At 48.6% G+C, this 12,474-nt stretch overlaps 1 protein-coding gene across 7 annotated transcripts in view; it reads left to right on the forward strand.

Annotated features, from left to right (window-relative positions):
• Nucleotides 1-10,691, forward strand: part of GPATCH8 (G-patch domain containing 8) — a 57,520-nt gene extending 46,829 nt beyond the window's left edge. For 6 of the 7 annotated variants that reach the window (XM_074892385.1, XM_074892389.1, XM_074892388.1 and 3 more), the window contains 3 exons: nt 2,428-2,477; nt 3,925-4,055; nt 4,454-10,691. In XM_074892385.1, coding sequence (XP_074748486.1) covers nt 2,428-2,477; nt 3,925-4,055; nt 4,454-8,303 — 4,031 coding nt within the window. In that variant the 3' untranslated portion in view covers nt 8,304-10,691. The remainder of the gene's footprint in view (nt 1-2,427; nt 2,478-3,924; nt 4,056-4,453) is intronic. The other variant, XM_074892386.1, reaches the window with a different exon arrangement.
• The last annotated feature ends 1,783 nt before the right edge of the window (nt 10,692-12,474 follow it).

Raw genomic sequence — 12,474 nt, forward strand, 5'->3', positions numbered from 1 at the left:
ACTACTTAGTAATTTTGTTAGAAACAAGGCTGAAAACTTAGAATACTATTCTTTGTTACAAAGCTGAGGTGGGTGGCAGCTATTAATAAAACATAATACCAAGCTGAAGGAAGGCTTGAGGTAGTGAAGTACTGCTTGAGGCTTGAAGTACTGCTTCTAGTGTGCAGAAATACAGGCAAACTTTAAGTGCTAGCGATCTGTGTCCTTATTTGCTGGTCACTGGGCTTACTGATGTGGCCCTTCTTACAGCTGAAGTAATAAACCAGTGGAATAATATTTCTTGGCTTCATGGTCACTGTCATCCTACAATTTGTAAATGTGTTGCTGCTTAGATAAACCTTCTACTTCCTTAGAAAACACACTGCTGCTCCTCAGAAAAAATGCTTCCTAATTTTTAAATCCTACAGTAGCATGAAGCTATATGTTTGATTTAATACAGGTTGGTGGCTCTGATCCTATTGAAGAAATTATAGTTTTGCTGAGCAATATGGGAAGACTTTAAAAGGCTGATTTCACCCCAAGAAGATGAGTTCCCAGGACTTCTTTTCCATAGTTGGTGGGGAGAAGCTTCCTGAGGATGATTGAGTGGCTATGTTACATTCTTATTTAAATGTTTTTGCTGTGTTGGGGGGGGGCAGCTCTGCAACTGTCCTCCCGCGACTGTCCAGCCTCTGTGAACACCCACACATATGGTGTGGCCCAAAAAGTAATTTAGAGATTTTGGAGGATTAGAATAATGAATGCTTGCCTAAGGATTAGATGGAAATTTCTTTAGTGTGAGCCTAGCTTCAATATCGATTGAGTTCAAATAGCTTTCTGGGAAGGCTGAGACCTGGAGCATGCTGAAAAGCATTTCATTGCTTCGATATACTCCTTTCACTACTGTGAAATTCTACTTCAGGCTTTTAATTGCTTCACTCCAGTTAGGTTTGGGGGAGGAGGGTAGGCATAGCTGTAGTTAACTGGTTATCCACTGTTCTTTGCGTGGATAAATGACTGGATTCAATTATGCACTTGAAACAATGAGCGGGGTAACAGTTACTCTGACAGGATATTTTGAAAAGTTCTGGCTATTTTAAGAGTTCAGTGCTAATCAGCTGCCTGTGAACATAAGCCTTCTGCATCTATTCCGGTGGTGATTTGTTTTTACACATGAGCAGTCTGGTCTTCTGTCGTCCCTCCTTCCCCTACTCCAGGTTGCGTTCATGTAAGATAATGTGGTCCAGTCAGGTTTGCTGGAACTTGGCTCTTTTGCAAACTTCAGAAATCATTTCTGATGAGAGGTGCATCATTTTAGGTCAGTCAAAGATGCTGAGCTATGTTACGTTCCATATTTTACATTTCTAAGGAGATGGCATGGTGCAGTTGTGGAGCTTTTCTGTCCTGTACTTGCCAGCAAGACCCTTCTTCTTTCTGGCCCCTGTGTGACAAAAAGAAACTCAGCCTTGAGATCACTTAGTCCTTTGTAAAATCAGACCAATTTTTCCCCAGTTTGGGGAGTAATAAATTCTCAGCAGTCTTGAAACCATGGCTAGTGGTTTATCATCTTAAAAGGCACCGATACCAGTGTAGCTAGGTGTGGCGTGTGTGGCGTGTTCTGGAGCTGCAGTGCATCAGGATAGTTCATTTGCTTCATCACTTCCAATTTCTAAGTGTCGAGAGCGGGAGGTCTGGGGGAGCAGAGATATGCAAAGGTCAGCATTTAAGGATGGGCGCTTAATTCTGTTTTCATTAAGATTGTCCCTGGTAACCAGGACAGGGTTGCATTGTGGGCAGCTGAATCATTATCAACTGACTTTGAGCCCATTTTATTTCCCAGGGAGATGTTTAAGGCCATGTCTGGGGGGTGGAGGTGGGTTTCTGAGTGCATCATTGCACCTTCCTCTTTAAAGTAAAAGGTCACAGTTCATTTCTGTTGTAAATAGCTGGGTCATATTTTTTTCCAAATGGATGAGTGATCTAGAGACTTGGCATCAAACCCCAGTTAAATAGTTTTGTCAGCTGTTGGTGACTTTCACTTCCTGGAGCATTTTAGATACGCTTTTTAAATCAGCATGAAAAAGCTGATAGCATTGCTTAGTCCGTTTTTTTTTTTTACCCCCCTCCCTCTTGGAAAAAAATTTACTATTTAACATACACCACAAAACCCTTGAGCCCTTTACTTGTCCTGGTGAAAGTAGCTCTGTTGTTCCAGGTGGGATCGTTGCTGTGTCCGTATGTGTATGTGTGTTCCCCACTTGTGCTCCAGCCTCCCTAAGCCGAGTCCCGTAGCTTTGCTGGCTCAGCTCCTTCTCTGTAGAATAGCTCGCAGACACACCGAGAGCATGTGTAGTAATGCTTGCTTTTTATTTATTTTTTTTTTCTCTCTTCCACTCTTGTTTTATTTTTACTTTCTTTTTTTTTTTCTTTGTGATGTGACGTTTTCAGCTGATGTATTGAAAGCAAACCCTTCTAATTTTGGAGTCCAGATCTCAAGAGTGAGTTTCTACTAGTGTCTGTAGCTGTATTTTTTTTTTGTGTGTCCTCCCCTCTGATTTTGGTAACGCTCACCCACATTTAGTAAATACAATTAGGCAAGAGAATCCTCTGTCTTGTCAAATCTTCCCCTTTTTCACAAAGCAATGTTCTCGTTACATTGGGCCAACTTAATTCCTCTGATTTGAACTTTGGGTTAGTTTTCAGATCCAGTGTTTCTGTGTGTACCGGTCTGACTCTGCTCCATTGAAGAGGCAGAGTCAGCCAGCTGAAAGGTATTAGAATTCACCAATGATTGTACATTTAGTACAAGAATTTTTCTGAAGTGACTACTGCGTTGAGTACCATTAGTCCTTCAGACCCTTCACGAAATGCCTGAAAAACATGAAACTTCTTCAGAAGTTGGGTACACGATGCTTTCTGGAATTGGGCCTTTTGAAAGGGTTTCAAATTGTGCACCAAAAAAAGAAAAGTTAATCCCTTAGGATGGTAGAGGTCTTCCTTTGCTGCTTTCTGTTACTTAAACTTCTGTATAGCACTCTAAACAACAACAACAACAAAAAAGTCTTGTGACGTTTCACATGTATTCAAAGGAAAAACAGCAGCCTCTTCCTAGTTCTTTGAGACAAGGACTTTCAAAAATTTTCTGAAGTCTTGGATGTTCAATTTCTATTAGAATTGGATATCTAGATTTCCTCAGTGATGTCTGATGTTTGAAATTCCTTGGGTTTGGGTTTACTTCCTCATATGATCAGATTTCTGGGGAGCTTAGTGTTTCTGCCCTCTACAGTGTTCAACCCCAAAAGACCCCACTGCACTTTAGAGCATTTTGTTTCTTGAGAGACTGTCTCAGAACTACTGTCAGGAAAGCAAGTAACTGTTTGTGGTGTATGTTGTATTATTTATTTGCTTACCGGAATCATTTGCATGGGATTTTTGGCACCTTTTCCAATGTAATTTGTACATTGCTTTTGTAAGATACAATACCTGGGTAACTCTCTTGCACCAGCTAATCCCTTTCTGTTTTTTGGCCCATGCTATTAAGACTTCTGTCATGCACTGTTTGTCAAGTACATTTGCACCCTGCAAGAGCAGCAAAAGTAAACAGTCTTTTTTTTTTTTTTCCTTCCAGAATTTGCTTGTTGCTTTGAAATCAGCTTTATTGTACATGCTAAAGAAAACCAGTAATGTTGATTGGAAATGCATATATACAGACTTGATGTCATAGCCAAAAGTGATCAACAGTTGTCTTTTCATTTAGCTACTGGGAGGATGGCAATGTGCTCCATTTGGTTTGTTGAGCTAAGATGCTGTTGCTCCATCCTAGCTCAATAAATGTTACTGGGGAGGGACTTCACAGTGTACTTTCCAGCGCTACAGCAAAGAGCTTTTGGACATTGAACCAAACACCGCTTTTATCTAATCCGTCCCTGCTTTCTTTTGCCTCAGAGGTTGAAAGATCTCAAGCAAAGGGAGTTTGCTCGCAATGTCTCTTCAAGATCACGTAAAGATGAAAGGAAGCAGGAGAAAGCCCTCCGGCGTCTGCACGAACTGGCTGAACAGAGGAGGCAGCCTGAATGGTGAGTGCAGGTGATCCCCGAGCACCCCTGGAGGTGTGTGGGAGTCCTGCGTGGGACTGCGGCCCTGTGCACTGGCGTTCTTGCTCCTGTAATCCTGTGTGGGTTTTGAGGGCAAAGCTTCATGCCTGAGTTTGGCCTCGTGCTGTGTTTTCAGTAGGAGTGAATTCACTAAACCAGTAGTCCAGAGCGTCCCCAAATTGCTTTATCCAGCAATACGTTTTCTTCAGTTACTTAATTTAAAACGTTCAAATGGCTGTATAATGCTATTTTAATGCATATTTCTGGATACAAGAGGACTTGAAATGTGTAAAAGACTGTTTTAAATGAGGCATGAATCCAACTGCAGAGGTAGACAAATGGCAGTCAGCTGTTTTCTCTATTTTAACTTGTTCGTACAGTGCTCCTGGAAGTGGACCCATGTTCAGAACCACCACGGTGGCTGTGGATGAGGAGGGTGGAGATGATGATGATTCTGCAGCCAACAGCAGCTCTTTCATCCAGACGGCTTCTGGTCAAGCTACAGAGATGACTATGGACAGAGGTTTCCTAAACACTGGACAAGTCGGTGGCACTGTTATGCCGAGCCAGATGCCCACGCAGGCAGCGCAGGCAATCAGCTTTGGCATTAAGAACGCTTTGGGAACTCCACTGCAGAAGATAGGTGTGTCATTTTCATTTGCGAAGAAGACCCCGGTGAAGCTTGAGACCATAGCTTCTGTTTTCAAGGACCACGTGGAAGAATCAAGTTCTGCAGACGGAGCAAAAGCTGATGAGAGAGGGTCCTCAGATGCAGGGAATCTGCTGAAATCTGGCGAGGGCGAAAGCACAAATAATTCTGATGGCAAGGCGGAGGAAGATGACCAGCATGACAAAGATAGTGGATCTCTAGCCACTACGTTATCTAAACTAAAAAAGATGAGACGAGAAGATGGACCAATGGCAGTTGAACCAGAATACTACCACTATATTCCCCCAGCCCACTGTAAAGTAAAGCCTAATTTTCAATTCCTGCTTTTCATGAAGTCTACCGAACAAATGGAAGCTGAAAATGTGAACAAAAAACCCACGCATGAAGTTAAAAAGGGTAATTCTCCGAAACCCAAACCAGGAAAGCACACAGAGAAGGCTGCTGAGAGCGCGGGGCAGCAGAAGGAGCAGAGTACTACTGAAACTGCAGCTCAGCAGAGCAAAACAGAGCTAAAAGAAGGCCTAGAAAACGCAAGTATGCAGGAGAGCAAGCATCTTGCAGAGAGCAATCTCCCCGAGCCAGACACTGCTAAAGAAGTCGCTCAGCCTGTCCCAGGCTGTAAAGATGCCTCTGAAGGACCAAAGCATCCAACCGGACCCTTTTTTCCAGTTCTGAGTAAAGATGAGAGCACGACTCTCCAGTGGCCTTCAGAGCTTCTCATATTTACCAGAGCAGAGCCATCTGTTTCATACAGCTGTAATCCCCTCTATTTTGATTTCAAGCTTTCTCGCAACAAAGATGCTAAAGGTAAAGGGGCAGAGAAATCTAAGGATCCAGGGGGTCTTTGTAAAGAAAACGTTCAGAGCACAGAATCTGGAGAGATAAGCAAACCCAAGGAGGCAGAAAGCGCAGCTAACAGTTCTGCTCTAAAAATGGAAAACAAATCTCTGTCCACCTGTGGCTCCCAGAACAAGCAGGAGTCCAATTTGGCAAGCCTTGGTAAGGGAGAGGGAGAGGACAGTAGCAAATGCGTAACAGGTAAGAGTAAATCTGGAAGGTCTCACAAACACAAAAAGAAAAAGAAGCACAAAAAGTCCAGCAAACACAAACGTAAACACAAGGAGGAAGCTGACGAGAAGGGCCGAAAAACTGACCTGGGGGAAGAGAAACCCAAAAAACGGAAAAGACACAGACACAAAAAAGGCAAATCCTGTCTTTCTACTGAATCGGAACGAGCGCTAAAAACCGAATTGTCTGAAGATTGTAGCCATTTCCAGAAGAAAAAGCGGTGCTCTCAGGAGTCCCAGAGGAAGTCTCTGTCTGCTGAAGAGGGAAGCAGCGGTAAAAAAGAGGATGGTGGTATCTCCTGCCAGGAGCACGGCAGCAAAAAACACAAGGCTGACCTGCAGCAGTTGCCTGCTCTGAGGAGACGGTGTTCGGCTCCTTCCCTGGGCAGGATCAGCCGCAGGAGCCGGCAGAGCAGCGGGGACTACGACAGCGACGAGGGCTCTCACAGGAAGCACTGCCGGCAGAAATCCCCGTCGCAGTACAGCGACGACTACGACTCCGGCAGCGACCACTCCAGGAGCCGCTCCAGGTCGGGGCGCAGACACTCCTCTCACCGCTCCTATTCCAGCAGCTCCGACGCCTCCTCGGACCACAGCCGGTACAGCCGACGCAGGAGTTACTCGGATGATAGCTACAGCGATTACAGTGACCGGTCGAGGTGCCATTCAAAGCGGTCCCACGACTCAGAGGATGACTCTGACTACAACAGCTCCAACCACAGATCAAAGCGGCACAAGTACTCCTCTTCTGAAGATGACTACAGCTCGAGTAGGAGCAGGTCGAGGAGTCGAAGCAGGAGCCGAACTCACCCTCGAGGCAGGTCACGCTCAAGGAGCCGGGGCAGAACACGCAGCAGCAGCTGCAGCCGCAGTCGAAGCAAGAGGAGAAGCCGAAGCGTGACGGGTCGCAGCTGGAAGCGGAGCCGCAGCTATAGCAGGGATCGCAGCCGCAGCACGAGAAGCCACTCGCAGAGATCTCTCTCACGAAAGGGCTCTCGAGGCCACGAGAGCCCCGAAGAGAGGAGGTCCGGGAGAAGAGACTTTATCAGGTCCAAAATCTATCGCTCGCAATCCCCTCATTATTTCCGGACAGGCCGAAGTGAAGGATCATTGCTGAAGAAAGAGGATGGCAAAGGAGAGGATCTGAAAGGATCTGGCTCGCTCTCCCAGAACAGCAGCAGCTCTGGCACAGGGAGGGTCTCAGAAGGTGATTGCAGTCCAGAGGAGAGGAACTCCGTCACTGCAAAACTTCTCTTGGAAAAGATTCAATCCCGGAAGGTTGAGAAGAAGCCCTGCGTCACTGATGAGGTGCTGGCAGGGGCAAACAAGGTGGGCATAAAGCTCAAAGATCCTCCCCAGGGCTACTTTGGCCCAAAACTTCCTCCTTCCTTAGGCAACAAACCGGTTCTCCCCTTAATTGGGAAACTGCCGACCGTTCGAAAACCGAACGCCAAAAGATACGAAGAGTCTGGCTTGGAGAGGGGCGAGGATCAAGAGCTGTCGGATTCTGAGGATGTTTCCCAAGGCCTTGAGGAGGCTCAGTTGGCCGGCCAGTCTCTCCTGGAGGAGGTGGTGATGGTAATTCAGGACAAACCTCTGGATGAGCAGAAACGTGACGAACCTGCCGTGGAAATGCCGTCCATTCCCCTCGAAGCACCGGCGCTCCCCGAGTGCTTTGGTTCTGGAGATCTGGTCATGCCGCACAACTTCCTCTCGGATCCGAGCGATGGCGATGGGCTAGAACCTATGGACGGGGGCAACCAGCCGGTCCCAGTGGAAACCAGTATGATGCCCTTAGTTCCAGATGTCGAGCACTTTCCTGGCTACGTGCCTCAGAGCGGGGAGCCGAGCATCGAAGGGGATCGGGAAGGAGGAGAAGACTCCTCTCTGGCACCGCTCGAGAGCCAGCCGATCACTTTTACACCTGAAGAAATGGAGAAATACAGCAAGCTGCAGCAAGCGGCTCAGCAGCACATTCAGCAGCAACTTCTGGCAAAGCAGGTCAAGGCCTTCCCTGCCTCGGCAGCCCTGGCGCCGGCAGCGCCTGCCCTGCAGCCCATCCACATTCAGCAGCCGGCGGCGGCATCGGCCACCTCCATCACCACGGTGCAGCACGCCATCCTGCAGCACCACGCCGCCGCGGCCGCCGCCGCCATCGGGATTCACCCTCACCCCCATCCCCAGCCTCTCGCTCAGGTTCATCATATACCCCAGCCCCACTTGACCCCTATTTCGTTATCCCATTTGACCCACTCGATTATCCCAGGGCACCCCGCTACGTTTCTAGCCAGCCACCCCATCCACATCATTCCGGCGTCAGCTATCCATCCGGGCCCCTTTACTTTTCATCCGGTTCCTCACGCTCTTTATCCGACCCTTCTTGCCCCGAGACCCGCCGCCGCTGCGGCCGCTACGGCGTTACATCTTCACCCTTTGCTGCACCCCATTTTCTCAGGACAGGACTTGCAGCATCCACCCAGTCACGGCACATGAAGGACGAAATGAAGTAACCTGGGAGGAAGGAGAATATTTTGCATTTTGGGAAGGGGTTGAAGTTGATCCAGCTGGCAGGTGAGGCCTGAGAATTTCCTTTCACTCTTTAGCAGCCAAAGAAGCCAAAGGCTCGAGGGCTGGGTAGCAGCAGGCAGCGGGTCAGTTCGTGAGCGTTGTGTATATCCGCTACCAGGGACTGTCTCGCGTCCCCGACACCTCCGTGCACGTCGCAGCACTCTGTCCTGGAAGAATCATTTCACGTGTAAACCAGCGAGACACTTGGAAAGGCTTTTTTTCCCTGGATTCTTACACTTGGTCATTTTCCTTCTGCCGCCTTGTATATGATAAACGAGATTTCACACACGCTAGTAGGTCTTTAAAAATCCTTTTAATGAGGTCATCTAATTAAAATAGTCAGCATGATTGAATCCGGCTTGTAATCAGTGATAAAACATTGGGTAACTGACAGCTGTGGATCCTGGCGAGGAGACCGATGAAGGGCAGTGCCACTCGTGGTTTGGCTGGGCCAGTACCAGTTTTCAGGCATCACAGGAGATGTCTTGGCACCCTGTCGCTGCATACTTAGGGTTGTTTTTTTCTCGGTGTGAGCAGCAAAGGTGGAAGTAAGGTCTTATTTCAAAGCTGAAGCGAGGAGCTGCGTGCGTGCCCAGAGCTCTGACCCTTCCTCCATCCTTCGTTAGCGTTCTCCTGCGCGAGGACTGCGCCTCGACGCCTTCCGGATAGCCTGGACGGGAGAGAGGTCGGTGATTTCAATCTGGGCTTTGACCGCGGGGGGGGGAATATCACTCTGACTTCCATCTTTTGTGGTGTTGGGAAAGAGGCACTTGGACGAGAGAGAGAAGAAAAATCCCTTTAGGAATTGAAGCAATACAGAGGACTGGGGAGAGCGGCCGGGGTATGTAAAGTGTATTCTTTCCTCTGTAATACTGATGGTTTCCTTTATTAATTTATAGGTTGTTTTTTTTTTTTTTAATGTAAAGAATTGCACTGAACTCTGTAAACAAAGATGCTGCTTTTTGTAGCTCATATAAAAAGGTTACATTTGTAGTATACCGCAATAATATTTTTTACAGCCAGTTCTTTTAGTGGTACTTGTTCTGGTGGCTTTTGTGTAAATATGTTTGCTGTAGGTGAAATAAGACACTTGTAAAGGTTCAACTTTATAGTTTCAGCTAGATGCAAAATGACTAAGCATGTATATTTTATCAAGCTCATGTATTTTTGAAGTTTTTATGTACTATAAAATGTAAAAAAAAAAAAAAAATCTTCATTTAGCATTTTGCAGAAGAAAAAAAAAAAATAAAGTGAGACTTGGACTAGGTGAGGTGCGTGGACGAGACCGGTGACTCTAACAGCTAATGAAGGGCATCGCCCGGGCACGCTGCGCCCTCCTTGCCTTTGCCAAGCAGCTGCTTATAGGAATCGACACTGGAGGCAGTCTCAGGAGTGTCAGGAATTTGGGTTGTCTCCCAGAGTATAAAACACCCCCCCCTTTATTTTTTTTTCTTATTTTATTTTCTTTCTTTCCCCCTGGGTTTGAAGCGGTGACTTGCAGGTGCCAGCCCGGCTGTGCAGTTCAGTACAGTCTTCCAGTGAAGGAGGAGCCTTTAGCCGTAACCGTTTGCCACTGTACACGCAGGGAGAGGTGGTTTGGGATCATCCGCCGAGGCCGTGCCTGCCCCGGGGGTCCCGTAAGGGATCTCTCTGTCCCTGCAGCATCGTCCGCTGGCTGCAGATAACACTAACCGTGGGAGGCTTCTCCCCCACGAGCTCTTCCCAGCGCGCCAGGGCGAGTTGCTGCGGTCCCCGCTGACCTCCTCGTGTTAGAGTGGTTCGGGGGCACCCTACGGTGCTTTGTCAGGGCCTGATTTCCGAGCAGGCAGGCAAACCAGGCAGGAGCAGGCAGCGAGGGGCCGCGGAGCACGCGCCGCTGCCTGGCGTCCCCCTCCTCTCCCCAAGTGCAGCGCTGAGACCCGGAGGGGAGAGATTCAAAGGATCGAAACCTTGAGCTTCCTCACTCTTTAAACGAGAAACTTTGCGTTTGAGCAGGTTGGACTGAAACACAACGGTCAAAAAAAGGGACTCAATTTCTCTGTAAATAATTAACAGAATACAGTATTAATGTCTCAATGCTGAGCTTCATTAGCTTCTAGATTCAATATGCGTCTTCTGGCACCCTTCACACTGCAGTCAGGGGTTTTTTTGACTTCCAGAATAGTGCTAAAAATAATTAACCTATCATTACTTAACAAGCATAAACAGACTGTATTTAACTTTGTCACATAAGATATATATATAAATATATATATATGCTGTAAAATGAGGGGAAAAAAACCTTTCTAATAAACCAATGATTTGTGGAAAAAATGTGTGGTTTGCATGAGATGACTTGAAGCTGCTGCATCTGACTGCGTTGTAGCCCCGGACTTTTTCCTAAAATAACAGTATCAGATGCTTGGTTCATCGAGTAAAAGTACTTTTCGTTGCAATACTTTGCTCAGAAGATATTGAGCTGGATACAGGGAAAATGTACTCTTAATTAAATTTTTTTTTTTTTTTTAAAGGACATTATTTTGGGTAGGAGCCCTCAACGCACCGGGTGAGTTCTGCAGGTTCTCTCCTGGCAGGATCAACCTGCCTGGTTGAACCGTCACTAAAGGTGAAACCAGGCTGGAAAGGTGGTGGAGGGGCAGCAGGGCCTGGTGCTGAGTTCAGTTTTGGGCCCCTCACCCCAAAAAGGCCATTGAATGACTCGAGCGTGTCCAGAGAAGGGCAACGGAGCTGGTGCAGGGTCTGGAGCACAGGTCTGATGGGGAGCGGCTGAGGGAACTGGGGGGGTTTAGTCTGGAGAAGAGGAGGCTGAGGGGAGACCTCCTGGCCCTCTACAACTCCCTGAAAGGAGGGTGCAGAGAGGGGGGATGAGTCTCTTGAGCCAAGGAACCAGCGGCAGGCCAAGAGGGAATGGCCTCAAGCTGCGCCAGGGCAGGGTCAGACTGGCTCTTAGGAAGGATTTCTTTGCAGAAGGGGTTGTTGGGCGTTGGAATGGGCTGCCCAGGGCAGGGGGGGAGTCCCCATCCCTGGAGGGGTTGAAGAGTCGGGTTGACCCAGCGCTGAGGGATCTGGTGGAGTTGGGAACGGTCAGGGTGAGGTTCATGGTTGGACTGGAGGAGCTTCAAGGGCTTTTCCAACCTGGATGATTCTGGATTCTGTCTCGCCCACCTCATCCTTCCGCTCCGCACCCTCCCTTGTGCCGGTCCTGGGGCCAGCGCAGCAGTTGGCTGTCAGGGTGCTGCAGCAGTTGGCTGTCAGGGTGCTGCACCCCTCGTCCCTGCCGCGCTCGGGGCAGCGGTGCCGGAGCCGCTCTGGGCCGTAGTGGCTCAAGCAAAGGTCCGTGTCCCCCCGGGTCAGAGCGTGAGGGGATGATGCCACCTCTCCCCACCCTGCCAGCAGCGCAGTTCCTGTCGTGGGCTCTTCCAGCCCTCCTTCCATCTTGGGTGTTTTGGGGGTTTTTTCCCATTTCTCTCTTCAGCAGCTCCTGAGCTGGGCTGCAGCCCTGTCCCTGCCCTTGCTGCAGTGAGGAGGTGGCACCACAGTTCCCGTCCAACCCGGGGCTTGCCCCTGCTTTGGGGGTCACCCCTGCCTTCACAAGCCTGAATGGGTGTCGGAGGAGGCGAGCGCTCGGGGTGAGCAGCACCAGCCTCTCCTTTCTTAGCTAAAGGTCCTGATTGGTTAAAGGGAAAAAAAAAAAAAGTCCTGAAAATTGCCAGGGTTGGGGTATGGGATGTACCTGCCTTTGCCTGGGCCGGCCTCTTTCGGGTGGCCTGGAACTGCCCGGCTGGATGAATGACAGTGCGGAAGCGTTGCAAGAAATGGGGAATTAAATCATCTGAAAGAAATATAGTTGCCTTAAAGCGGTTCTGGTGTGGGTTTCAGCTGGGTTTGGGTGCTCGCTGCTGCCAGCCTGGGAAGAGACCTCCCGAAGAGGAGCAGCTGGTGCGTCGTGCAGACCCCTGTGCCCAGCACGCGCCTCTCCCAGGGGCACGGAGCTGAGCCGGGCTCAGCTAAACCCTTCCCAGTCTGCAGAGCCCGACAGGATGGGCTCAGCCCCGGCTTTGGGCAAATCCCACCGGTTTCTGATTGTGGCTACTCC

This window comes from Strix uralensis, chromosome 22, assembly GCF_047716275.1.
Source record: "Strix uralensis isolate ZFMK-TIS-50842 chromosome 22, bStrUra1, whole genome shotgun sequence".
NCBI classification, from domain to species: domain Eukaryota; kingdom Metazoa; phylum Chordata; class Aves; order Strigiformes; family Strigidae; genus Strix; species Strix uralensis.